Raw genomic sequence first — 13,361 nt, forward strand, 5'->3', positions numbered from 1 at the left:
CAAAGCCAAACAGAAACGGCCTCCAGCCAGCATCTTTGGTTGCTCCGGCAGAGGAGGACACTGGCTCAAAGGCTGTGGGTTTTACACAGAGTTCTCAACAGCTTCAGACAGAAACCTGTGCCAGAGGCTGTGGAAGGGGAGCCCAGTGATCCAAAGGGCTGGGGGGCTCTGCTCTCCTGACACCGGCACTGGGCACTGGCACAAAACCACAGAGCAGGGAAATAAAACAGTGTAATGGGGAGAACTGCCAATTCCCCTCCTGCAGAGCACACACCACCTGGAAAAACCAATAAAACCCCTCATTATCCCTCACCTATTAATAAACAATTCCTTTGGCTGGCAGAGGAAGCCTGTGCAGCACTTCTTGGCAGGTTCTGTGGTTCACACAGGCAGGGATGAGCCAGCTACAGCCCCAGAGGATACAGGCTGTGGCTGCAAGGGTTTGTGAGTGCTGCTCCAAAGACTTCCTAATTACCTACTTCATCCCAGCCATCGGTTTCTCAACTTCTTTGCAAAGCAGTCTAAGGAAACTCACATGATTGATCCCCTGGGATGCAGCTCAGCTAACCAGGAGATGGAAAACACATTTCAAGTTAAGTAAAGCAAGTTTGGTTTCTATATGTGTTACTTTTTGTCGCCTATTGAGATGCCTTGTGGCACCCAAAGAAAGTTTGTTTTTCCCCTTGAGTACTGGCATTTTGAAAAAAGTGAATTGTTTGTGACAAACCCACAGCCTCAGTGATTGAACAGAACAACCAAAGAGCAGGATAAAATCAGCTGGATTCAGCTGTACATTGCAGGAGAGCCAAGTGATAATGAGGACTAATCAGTTGCAGGGAAATGAATTTCTGCTCTCCAGCAGAAGTTGAAAAGCAGAGTCCCAACCCTCTCTGGCTTCTGAGGCTGCCCAGGGACAGTTCTGCAGTGCTGCACTCTCCTTCCTGAGCACAGAAAGTGCTCTGGGAGCTGCCCCAGGCCAGGGCAATGGGCTGAAGGAGGCAGAGTCACCCAGCTGGGCTCCATCACAACCATCTGCACTGACTCATGGGCAGAATAACCGGGATCCTGACAGCAAGAGCCTCTTAGCCAAAGCCTGCTGTGTGTACTGATGAAAGCAAATCGCTCCTACCCATGACATTCTTAACAAAATCACAGGGATCCATTCCTCAGAGTTTTCATTTTTAGCTTTTGATACCATGATGCAGTAATGCAAAATGACACTTCTAGGAAAGGAACAAGAACAAACAAAATCTGCTTTGCCCCTCTGACAATTCCTAAAAGCCTCCAGCAAAAGGCATCTCCTCAGCTGGCTCCAAACAAGCAGAAGTTCCTGGTCCTGCAAGGAATGACTGAGAGAGCAGAGGGGGACAGCAAGGACGGAGTCTGGTCTGGAGCTTCTGTTACCTCATGGCTCTGAGCTCCTCGGGCACCATCCACCATCTCCCTCTGCATTTCTGCAGCAAACAAACGCTGGGACAGCTCCACGAGTGCCTCTGTCCCAGCACTGTGACACAGACAGGGCCAGCAGGGGCTGTTCCAGGGAGGGGCAGAGGAGGGCACTGAGATGGGGTGGGATGTTCCAGGGAAGGCAGAGGAAGGACTCAGCTGGGGTGGGATGTTCCAGGGAAGGCAGAGGAAGGACTCAGATGGGGTGGGATGTTCCAGGGAAGGCAGAGGAAGGACTCAGCTGGGGGAGCTGTTCCCAGGCCAGGCTGCACTTTGAGGCAATCCCTGGCTGGGATCTGTCATGCAGCAGACTCTGCAAGCAGACTATTGTCTTTAACTGTCACTGGCTTTTCCTCAGTTTGTTCAGTCACTTCCTGAAATCACTGACATAAAACCTCTGCAAAGGTAAAAACTATGCAGGAATGCCATTGTTTAACCTTCAGCTGGGGAGCAAGGACTTTGATGGGGGTGGCTGTGGCTGAGCTGAGAGAAATCGTGGCTCCACATTTCCTGTCCACATTTCCCAGCCAACATCCACATGCCTGCACAGGATTACCCAGCAACAGCTTTTCAGAGGGCTGAAAAACTCTATTAAAAAATAAATCTAAACTGACCCACAGGTCTGATCATCTTTGCTGTCCTCATTCTGTGCCCCAATCACTCCCCTCCTGTCCAGCCACTCCACGGATTCAGTACCCTCAGACCAGAAGTGTGGATAGGATTCCCTGCCTGTGTCCCACTGCTCAGCCTGTGAATCCAGGCTGACATTAATACTCCCCAAAAAAGCCAATTCTAGTCAAGTAGACTGGGCTTGCTGCTAATAATGAGATTTTTCTCTCCCCCATCAAGCCCAGGGGAAAATGCCCAGGGAATCTGGCAGGGGGTGGTTGTTGGGTCCCACCAGGTTACCCAGCCTGGCCCAGCACCAGCGGCGAGGGCAGAGCTGCACCAGGGGATCCCTGCCTGAGCTCCTGCAGGAGGAACTGCCCCTCCACCCCAGTCTGGGTCTGCAGGAGCAGGAATGCACCCCAAAATAAAAGCCAGACTTCCTTTTTTTTACTCTCCCTTAAGGTTTTGTCCTCCTGCTGCAGGAGCCCCTGTGAGCCAGGCCAGCACTGCTCAAAGCAGTCACCAGAGTGGTTCTGACTGGATCCCAGTGCAGGGCACTCCTGGAGCTCTGAAAAGAGAATACAGCTCTCTCTTTATCCTGCATGTGAGACACAGAACTCAGACTGCTGTTTAGGTTGGCAGAAAACCCAAAGCCTTTTGCCAAACTGGCCAACAAAGCTGCTCTGCAACGGCCCCGAGCTCATTCACACCCCTCATGGCACGATCTATAAAGGAGCTGAAGGCACTTTTGTTTGAGCCCAGGAGACCAGAGGCCTATTTAAAGAAAATATACATTTAGAAGCAGAAGAGATCTACACTTGGATTTCCCACAAAGCAGGTCTAGACTGAAAGCCTGCCTCTCAGGGAACTTCTGGTAAATCAGATGGGTTTGTTTAGTCGTTGTTAAATCAGAGGGACAAGCAGCTGTTCTTATGAGTGCTCTATCTCTGAAAACAGCAAGACCCTGAGTTGTCACCACACAGCTCCTCTGTTCTGTAAACAGCCCCAGCAAACACTGTCAGAGAGGAGAGGCCAGCTCTGACAGCAGAGCTCTGCAGAACCGCCTTGGTGGGATCCCAACACCTTCAGGAAACTCAAACACAGCAGAGACACAAAGCTGAGCTCTCACTGCCTCGGGAATGCCAGCAGGGATTAACTCCCAAAGAAAAGGAGTCACCACAGCGCCGCTCCCAGCTCGGCTGCTGCCAGCCCCGGGGCTGTGTGACCTGTCCCAAAGCCAGGGACTGCTCCTCCTGCCAGCCCAGAGCTGCACCCCGGGCTGGAGGGCACAGCCAGGGCCTGCCAGCAGCACTCACAGGGCAGCTTCTGCAGAGTTTTGCCCCAAATACAGTTTGCTGTGGAGATTCAGGTGATGAGGAGATGTGCAAGAGCCCAGAACAGGAGGGGGTTTCCTCACCCAGTTCTTTTGCAAGAGCAGCTCATGTGCAAGATTAATTCTGAAATTCCTGACAGTGAGGACAGGAAGGGAGGAGACCCAGCAGTGGGAATGAGGGACTCTGTCTGTCAGTGCCACTGCTGGGGGCCACAAGGAGAGAGCAGAAGTGATTTCTTCCAGACTATAAACTCCAGCTTGGGGGAAAAAGCATCATAAACAGGGGCAGGCAACACTCTGCCAAGGCGAGTTCATTTCTCATTGACTTCAGGCAATCTGTGTTTGAAAATAACTCTCAGGTGCTGTGGCTGGGACACATTTCCAGCTGCAGGTACAAGTGTCAAGAACCACAGCACACAAGGGACACTCAGGAAATGGCACTGGCTCAGCAGAGCTGCTCCTGATTTCCTGGTGAGAGCCTGCACAGGGCACTGGGGCCTTTCAGGGAGCTCCTGGCACCAAGGGGAGCTCAGGGGGTGCCCAGGTACAGAGAGCCACGAGCAGAGGGCCCTGTGCAGTGTCCCTGGGTACCTCACTGCGGGGCTGGGGTAATCCTGGACCAGGGCAAATGGAAACACCTTAAAAAGCCTTGGCTGGAGAAGGATCTCTGTGTGAGACAACAGTGCCACAGAACAGAAATCACAGAACTGCCTCAAAACCCTGTGCTGGTCAGTCTGGGAGAGGGAGAAGTGCCAGAGCACCATCCACAACAGTGAGAATTTACTTTAATGACAGCAGTAGTCCACTACAAAGATCCAGTTACAGATTTAAAATGTAAAACAGTTCAACAAATCACAGGCACCGTGACAATGCTCAGCCGTTTAAAATACATCTGTAAGCAGCTTCCCTGGAGGGCACAAACAGCCCTGTATCCATAACTGCCCACAGGGCACTTACAGAGCTGCCAAGCCTTTGGGAAAGCTGCTTTTAACAGATATCTTATATTTATATCTTGGTAACAGTGACTGCCCTAAACCTCAGCTTGTGTATTTTTTTCAGTGTGTCCAGAAACTGCAGCTTTCAGTTTCACTTCCCTGCCTCTAAGGCATTTTCCGCGTTCTGCAGGCTTGGAGGCAGACTGGGTGCTCCTTGCGAGGGGCAGAGAGCTCCTGAGGCCACTGGTGACACAGAGGGAGCGCTGGGAGGTCACAGGAGCAGCCTCTGTGCCCTGCCCTGGCCGGTGTCACCGCCAGGTCCTGCCCGGGGCGGGCACGGGGGGAGCTGGGGGCTGCGCTCTGCCCTGCACCTGCACTCGGACAGAGGAGAACCACGGCGCTGAACGCAGCTCAGGACACCCCTGGGAGCCCCGGGGACCCCAGGGCGCTCTGGCTGGTGCAGCTGCGGGCTGTACTTACTTCCAGAGCACCTCCAGGCGCAGCTTGATGGTGCCCAGCTCGGTGATGTCCACGATGATGGCCTGGGGCTTGGTGCTGAAGAAGTTGATGCTGTCGCAGGTCACCACCCCCACCAGGATGGTGGCCAGGCCCCGCAGCTCTGTCACCTGCAGGGACACAGACACCCCCAGCCCTGCCTCAGCAGGCGACCCCAACCCACTGCAGGGCAGCAGAGGAGCCCGGGGGAACCTGCTCCCAGCAAAGCAAACCCTGCACAGCCCTGCACCCCAGCCCTGGAGCCACTGTCCCCTCCAGGAGCACTGACAGGGGCTGCCACACAGGGGGCTCAGGGGCTGGGGACACACCTGTCCAGAATCTATTTATTTTAAACCTGCCACGTGTTTGTGCCAGGAAAAGGTTGTTGGGTGCAGAGAGCAGGAGGTGTGGAGGACATTGCCAGGGGCTTCCCTCAGCTGGCAGAGTAAAGCTCTCCTTGTCACACAGAGGGATACAAGTTATCACAAAAGCTACGGTAAACCAGGGATTGAATTAGCTTCTCATTGTGCAGTGAAGGTACAAAACCACCTCACAAAGCCATTTCAAAGGCAAGGTGCCAGAGAGTGTCCTGTGTCAGCCTCTGCTGCTGCCAGGGCAGGGCAGGAGCTGCTGGCACAGCTGCACAGCCCCGGGGCTGCCCTGGCACAGTTCCCCAGTGGGACAGGGCCCAGCACAGCCCTCAGCCCTACAGAGGCCAGCAGGGAGGCGTGCCAGGCTGCAGGGGCAGAGCTGCCCGAGGACTGAGCCCCTGCCAGGGCAGGGCACGGCCAAGGCTGGGATTCCCTGCAGGGACTCCTCTGCTCCAGCAGAGAGAGGGGACAAGAGTGACATCCACATGCACATCCGTGTGTCCTCACCCAGGCTGTGCCCTAGGAACCCCCAGATACTGATCTGGGACTGCTTCATAAAAACAAGCAAACAAAAAGCCCTAAACACAACCACACACCCCAGAGCACAGGAAAGGAGATGCACTAATACTGCTGCCAGTGCCAGGAGCAAAGGAAAAGCAGGAGGAGTGTCCCTTCACTAGGCACAACATGGATTAACTGCCTTTTTTTACATAGTTAGAAAAAGCAAACTATTTCAGAATTCTGAGAAACCCATGGTAGCCTAAGAGGGGAGCAGCAGAAGACCTCTTAACCCCCTGCTTCCAATCCACCCATTACACACCACACCTTGATTTCAAAGTTCTCATGCAGATTTGGTATAAAAATCTTTTCTTCCTCATCCCACGTTTGGCTGTCATCAGTCTCAATTTTGCCTTTCAGCCTCCATTTTTGGCGCCCCAGTCTCACAAACACCTGGAAACCACAAAGAAAAGGATGTTGGACCATTCCCTTCAGTCCCACAGGAGTTCCCTCCCCAGTCCCACAGCAGCAGCCCCATTTCCCATTCCCCTGCCCACTGGGAGCCTGGATCAGCACAGAACTGGAGACAGGGCTGGGGCTGCAGGTTTGAGCCCTGAAGTCAAAGGCACATCCCCCGTGGAGAGAGCCCGGAGCTCTGTGCACACTGCTGGGGCACACTGCAGCTCACGGGGCACCCGGGGGACACTGAGTCACCCACAGCGTGCCAGGGCAGGCTGCCAGCAGACAGGAGCCACTGCTCCTGACCCCAGGGCAGCTCTGAGGGCACAGCCCTGCACTGGGGTTTGGTGGGCAGGCACTGGGACCCTCCCAGAGCACCCCAATCCCACCGGTGCCCTCTGCCCTGCCAGCCCCCGGGGCACAGGGAGGCTGCCAAAGCTCTGCTCCCCTCCCAGCAGAGTGGATTCAGCAAATTCTGCTTCCTGCTCTCCCCAAAACCTCCCAGCCCTGCCCTCCTGTGCTGCCACTGCAGGAAAGGGAAGCACAAAATGCACGAGTTGTGTACTGCACCTCATATTGGTCTCCTGGGCAGAGACGAGCAAAGCCCACCAGCCCTGAAAAGAGAAGGAAAACTCCCAATGTCTGCAGAGCTCCACAGAGCCCCCAACACCTCAGACTGCAAAAAACAAACCCCCCTGACTCTCTGGGGAACACTCCCCCTCGTCCTCAGCTCCGTGCAGAGGCTGCACCCCCAGCCCAGCACACTCCTAAAGAACAACATTTAACTGAGCTGAGAAGAGGAAGTGTGTCAGCTTTGTATTCAAACATAAAATACCATGGCAGGGCTGTTTGCAGCACTGGAGCAAACCCAGAATTCTGTCTGGGGTCTCACTGAATAACTGGACCCTCAGTGGGTCAATTCCTACCCAGAAACCCCAAATCAATGAACCCCAAATCAACGAGCCTTGAAGGGAAGACAGGAGCCTACCTTTCATCTTCACGTGGAACTCCCCCAGGTGCACCTCCAGAGCCCCCTCGATGAAGCACATGTCCTAAAAACAGCTGCACAGTCACCAGCCCTGCAGGGGAGCTGCTGCCCCATACATACTATTGCTTTCAAAGGAATTAATTTCTTTTATTTTTAAAGGACACACGAGCATTTTCACCAGTAAAGGCAGATAAAATAATAGGAATGGATTCTGTATAACAGCAAATTTTCCACAGAGGAGTGGAACTCCTTGAGCTCATCACTGCCAGTTACCTTCCATGACTGGTTTTGTAAAACCAGCACAGCTCATTCCTTCAATCCCGACCCCACACCTCCAGTGGAGGCCAGAAGGGACCCCAGCAGTAAGGATTTTTAATAGTGTCCTGCATTTCACTCACACACATTCAGGTTTTAACCCACACCATTAAAACAGGCCAGCAGCACCTCCCAGCACATTTTTGTGAGGGAACAGCAGGTCCTGGTTCCCAGTGGGAAGGATTTCCTACCTCTGTGCACTCCTGGACGTTCTTGTAGAGCTCCACCAGGCTCTCCCTGGAGGCTTTGGTGGAAGGGGACAGGGAGAAGGCTTGTTTCATGTTGGTGGCCCCATCCCTCAGCCTGCACTGGATGCAGTACGCTTCATAGAGCTCCTCTACCTTTGGAAAGAGGGACTGGAATTACCCTGGCACAGCTCAGGAGCTCTGGGAAGGAGCATCAGCAGTTTCCAGGCAAAAAACCCAGCAACCAAAGCAAACCCCTCTGTCAGAGCACTGCAGGGTGCTGCAGCTCCTGCACCCCACAGAGTGCAGCACTTTGCTCCCCAATATCCCAATTTCTCCTTTTTCAGGAGTACAACCACCTCTGCCTGTGCCAGAGTGGAAGACAGGAAACAGAGTAAGACTTTCAAGAACTGCAGAGCAGGGAAGAATTCCCCGAGCACAGACTGGAAGCCCTGCAGGGCTGTGCCAGAGGAGAGGCTCAGCCCTGGGGAGCACAGAGCTGCCCTGTGGGCCCTCGTGGGAAGGGGGAGAGCACATCGGGCTTCCCAGAGCAGCACTTGCTGAATAAACTGGCAGAAAATGCAAACTGGCTTCACAGGAAAACTCAGGTTGGGTCGTGCCCAACATTCAGCCTGAATAGAACCATTCAGGAAAATAAATAAATAAGAATCCCCTCCTCCCGTAAAAAGCTTTCAGCAACTCCCCAGCATTCTCCCCCTCAGATGAATTATAATCAGAGTTTTCCATGTGGATGGATCACTCATAAAGCAGCGTGAGCCTTTCAGGTATAAACCCCTCACCTTGCTAATGTGAAACTCCAATTTCCTGATGTATCTCTCCACAGAGCGGATTTGCTTTTGAAGAGGGCAGGGAGAGAGAAAGGGATGTAAGAAGTTATTCCTGAATGTGCCATTAGGTAACACAGCAGGCAGAAATCGCCCGTTTTCCTCTCCTTGCAGCACCCCATCCCCAGCAGCCTTACCTTGTCCAGGTCATAGTAGAAAGCCTGAAAGAGAAATGGCACAGGCTGAGGGGGAGAGCACCTGGATTTGTACCACTAATGACACTTTCATGAGTACTGCAAGACTCACTAGGAGCAGCCGAATTTACACTAAATTAATCTTACAAACACTGATCACTGAGCAGACACAGGGAGATTCAGCCCAGTAAAGAAACACAACCTGAAGAGCATTGCTGGATGTCAAAATTGAGAAATTTCAAGTTAAATTCTCACATCTGGGGCTTCCTTGCTTGGGCAATTTCTGATTGTGCAGCTTTGCTGGATCCCACCTCAGCGTTTTAACTGGACAGCCCCTGGGAGCCCCAGGTGGGAGAAAACCCCTACTTTTGTGGGTTTTATTTAAGTATTTAACATGGAAAACCCCTTACCAATCTGGAGTTCCTTTTTGTGTCTTTGTGCCGACCAGAGAGGTAATCCAGCTCAGCCTGATGTGCCTCCAGGTACTCACTGCAGGGAAGGCAAGCCCAGGTTAGATCCTCCTGGTGCACCCACCAGAGGTGCTCTGGGGAGGGTTTTCAGCAGGATGGTACAAGCAGCAGAGGAGGAGAACCTCGAGTTCTGACACACACACAGGGCACAGAGCTCCCTCTCAGACTGCTCTGACTGCTCCCAGCCCAGCTTTCCTGCAGAATGGTTCATGTGCTGGGGGGTCCTGCCTGCAGTGCCTGAGGAGGAGGAGGAGCTCACCAGCCCTGGAGGGTCAGACCTGCCCATGAACCCCCTGCCCACGGAGCTGCACAGGTGAGGAGGGGCAGACACTGCCCCGGGTTTGAGCACACAGAGCTGGAGACTGTGTTCAGGCAATTTCTTAATGCAACTGCTCCCTTTCCAGGATGAGAGCTGTTTGCAAGGTGTGAAGCTCTTGGTGCCAGTTGGCTTCTCTAGAGCTCCTTGCATGCATGGGCTGTGCCTTTGGACTTTCCACAGGGCCTGAAACCTTTTCAGCTGAGACTCCTCCAACTTTGCTTTTAATACAGAGCAGCCTTAGGTAACTTTTTCCTCTCGTGTTTAAAAGGGAACCCAAAGCACCTGGTAAACACTACATCCTTAGACAGTCTCTGAGCAGTCAGAAAACTTCATTTAGACAGCTACACTTCCTCACATTGGCTTTGATGCATTTCATTGTCTCACTGTTCCAAACCAGGTCCCCCAGGACCTCCCAGGTCTCCAGCACTGCTCTTAGCACCAGCCCAGTCACAGCTCAGGGCAGAGGCAGCCAAGGCTGGAGGCAGAAAAGCACTCACTCACCTTTCAGAAAAGCCTCCCCACTTTTAGCTTTAAGTGTGTCAGAATTACCAGCTTGATGGAATGGCAGCCAGATGGTTAACACAATAAAGAGTTATTTTCTATAGCTATAAAGAAACAGGCACATAAAATATGTTCTGTACTGAAAACTCAAGTCACTCCAGCACCAAGTGGACTTAGTCTGCATTTACTTAAAATTTGGCCCTTGCATTGCTATTTGATCCAGTTGTGTTCTGTAGGTTACCTCAGGCAGTCACTCCTGGCAGGAGCTGATCATGTGGCACTCGCTGCAAAACTGGGAACAAATTCTGACCTGCTTTGTCATTTCTGCTCCCTAAGCTCAGATAAATTCTTAACTCTGCAAAAAACATTTGGTTTCCTTGTTTCTTTTAAATCTAAACCCTCTAATAGGACATTGGTGGATATTTTTAGGGCGAAGACCTCATAGTCTTTTATTGGATGATAAATGTGACACATCTGACTTTATAAAGTGTTGCTGCAGGGCATTTGGTGTTCTTTGCCTAAGAAAACAAACGATGACCAAAAAGAATACAGTAGCAAAACGTGGAGGACAGCAGTACCACACTGCAGGAGCTGCTAGGAGGGTGCCAGCAGAAAGGGCTGCAGGTTTACAAATCCAGGGAAGGTATTTTATCTCCTGATGGCGGCTGCAGGGTGTAAATGAAGCTCCTGTGATAACAGACCCAGAACATTCTGGGAAATCAAAAAGCTCAAGTTTGCAGGTGAACCTGCTTAGACCTTTGCTTTACAAGACACCCAGAGATGACACAGTCATTCTGAACTGTGGAGTTTAATTCTATTAAGAGAGGAAGACAAAAAAACAAAGAAAAGAACAAGAGCCACCCTGACACTCTGCTAGAACAGCTCACTCTGTAAGCGTTCAGTAATTAGCACAGGAACAGAAGTGCTTGATGAACCAGCCTCCCCCTCTGCCTTTGCAGGGCACACCCTCATTTCCAGACTGCATTTGAAATCAGCTTTTTGAGTCCCAGCAAACTCCACACTGCTCCAGTGATTTTTCCAATCACTCCCCAGCTCTGTCCCATCCCTACCCTGCCACCCCCAGCTGCTCCCCAGGGGATGGGCAGTGCTCACTGCTGCTTTGTACAGTGGAATAAAGCAGGAGCAAACAAAAGCAGCAGAATCCCGCGCTTGCAAGCAGACTGAGAGTGGATGAAAATAATTTTACAGGGTCCAGGTCTGGGGAAGCCACCACACGTGCCCAGAGGTGCCACCACACGCGCCCAGAGGTGCCACCACACGCGCCCAGAGGTGCCAGGTGCAGGCAGAGCACAGTGACACACAGACCTCAGCAGCACCACCAGTAAGGCAAATGACAGAATTGAAAAAGTCCTTACTTAAGTCCTTTCTTCAAAGCTTCAAAAATTTTCTTCACCTGCAGCGGCTGTGGGTCCCAGACGAGAGCCCCCTTCTGCAGGGAGTTGTAGGCCTTGGGGGGCTTCAGTGACATCCTCGACCTCACCGAGCTTCTGCTGAGGGCCTTGCTGTGGGAGAGAAGAGAATTTCAGAAAGGTGCAAAGCCCACCACCCAGGAGATGAGAGGCACAGAGCGTCAGGGTACACTTCCATCCAATCCCAAAAACGTTCACTCGAAATCACCCAGGTTTGGGGCACGTGGGAGCGCCCTGGCAGCAGCAGAAAGCCTGGCAGCAGCAGAAAGCCTGGCAGCAGCAGAAAGCCTGGCAGCAGCAGAAAGCCTGGCAGCAGCAGAAAGCCTGGCTCAGTGCTGGCTCTGTGTGCCCAGCAGGGCAGGGCAGCTCCCTGGGCACAGCCTGGCTCACCAGAGCCACCAATGGGAGCCCTGCAGGGCCGGGGCAGTGCCAGGGCAGTGCCGGGGCAGTGCCATCCCTCCAAACCTTTGCCTGCCCGAGGTCTCAGTGGCAGAGCTCACCCAAAGAGCCTTTAGGGATTCCTGCTCCTCTGCCTGCCCTCACCTCCCATCTAAACCGTGGCTCAGAGCCTCAAAAAGCAACTGCCAGGCCCAGACTGCACACAAGATGCAATTACCAAAGGCTTTTTCAGTGCCTAACACCTCAGCTAATTACTTTTAAAAAGAACTGCAAAATCAAAATTAAGTGTTGTTTCTACCCCAAGTCCCCCACCTAGAATGTTTAGTGCCAACCTAAGGAGGTAGAATACCCTGAACCACAAGTTGGAGACACCTTTGGAACAGAAAATGAGCTCTCTGCAAATATTCCTGCTTGGCATACATCTATCTATATCCTCCCCTAAGTCCTGGCTATTTTTATATAGGTTTGTTAATAATCCCCCCAAGTAAATCCCCCCTCTAAAATAACATTACCTGGAGAAGTTTCCCATCTGCCAAAGCAAGCCAAGGCAGCCAGATCTCTTACAAAGCAGTGGGATCCAAAAGCAAGCTTTCACTCTCTGAAGAGCTTCCCACCTTCCCTACAATCTCCATCCTAAACTCTGCTCACCTGCAGGAATGCTGAACTCACCAGGCTCAGGAGGGGCTGGGTTCAGCTGCAGGTTGTACCTGAGGCCTCAGGAGATTCTTGTGCTGGGTGATGAAAGCCCAGGCCCAACACACCTGAGAGCTGTCCCTGGTCCCATTAGAGCAGCCCTTGAGTACCTTCTTTAATTATCCTTGTCCTAAATTCCCACTTAACTCCAGGTTTTAGCATCTGTTCTGCAAAAAATCTGATAAACTAGGTGTTGCCAGCCCTGCTGGATGCTTAATTTCTTCACACCACTGATTATCTTGGTTTTTTATGATGCCTTAATGGAAAGTATTAATTAACCAAACCATTTGGAGCTCGGGTTAACTCCAGCAAGGAACACAACTGTTAAATTAGAACCCTACATTAATATTACTTTTCTCTAGTATGATAATGCATCTTTGGGTATTCCATGCAAAATGAGACAGTTTCAACAGGAATAACACTGGAAGGGGCAGTCTGACCAATAAGAGCAGCTGAAAGAGTCTCCTACAATGCTCAGTGCTCAAAATTCTTCCATGCTAAGAAGAAACAGCATCTAATTCCAAGCTCTAGGGTACTCTAATTAGCAAGATACCAAATAGAAGAGACGAGATAATTCTGTTTTGAAATTAAAGGCCCAGATTACTCCTGGGTTTTGTTTCATTTTGGAATTTACCTTCAGAATTTTGGAGTGCAGATCCCAAATTCTGGAAGTGACTTTCCTTGTACAGCATCTCAGTGCTGCCCACGAAGGGCTGGGATTTCCTCCCCAGCACCTCCCACTGGCTGCTGCAGCCCAGCTGAGCTCTGAGGTTACAAATCCCATTTTCATGCACTTCCTACAGGAGTGGAGTAGCTGACAGGGCCTGGAGGGCCAGTAGCTAAAAGCTGGATGTTCTCAGGCTGCTTTCCCTTGTGAACCCGATAATTTAGGGATCAGATTTCCCACTTTGCAGATAACAGAAATAACATTTACTT

General features: G+C 51.8%; 1 protein-coding gene across 7 annotated transcripts in view; it reads right to left on the bottom strand.

Moving 5' to 3' along the window:
* Positions 1-13,361, bottom strand: part of RIPOR3 (RIPOR family member 3) — a 39,086-nt gene that overhangs the window by 7,887 nt on the left and 17,838 nt on the right. For all 7 annotated transcript variants that reach the window (XM_063404156.1, XM_063404162.1, XM_063404159.1 and 4 more), the window contains exons 3-11: positions 11,280-11,426; positions 9,024-9,102; positions 8,617-8,640; positions 8,435-8,488; positions 7,641-7,790; positions 7,135-7,198; positions 6,717-6,760; positions 6,015-6,140; positions 4,804-4,949 (exon numbers count right to left, since the gene is read on the bottom strand). In XM_063404156.1, the coding sequence (XP_063260226.1) occupies positions 4,804-4,949; positions 6,015-6,140; positions 6,717-6,760; positions 7,135-7,198; positions 7,641-7,790; positions 8,435-8,488; positions 8,617-8,640; positions 9,024-9,102; positions 11,280-11,426 (834 nt within the window). The remainder of the gene's footprint in view (positions 1-4,803; positions 4,950-6,014; positions 6,141-6,716; positions 6,761-7,134; positions 7,199-7,640; positions 7,791-8,434; positions 8,489-8,616; positions 8,641-9,023; positions 9,103-11,279; positions 11,427-13,361) is intronic.

Source organism: Prinia subflava, chromosome 8, assembly GCF_021018805.1.
Source record: "Prinia subflava isolate CZ2003 ecotype Zambia chromosome 8, Cam_Psub_1.2, whole genome shotgun sequence".
NCBI classification, from domain to species: domain Eukaryota; kingdom Metazoa; phylum Chordata; class Aves; order Passeriformes; family Cisticolidae; genus Prinia; species Prinia subflava.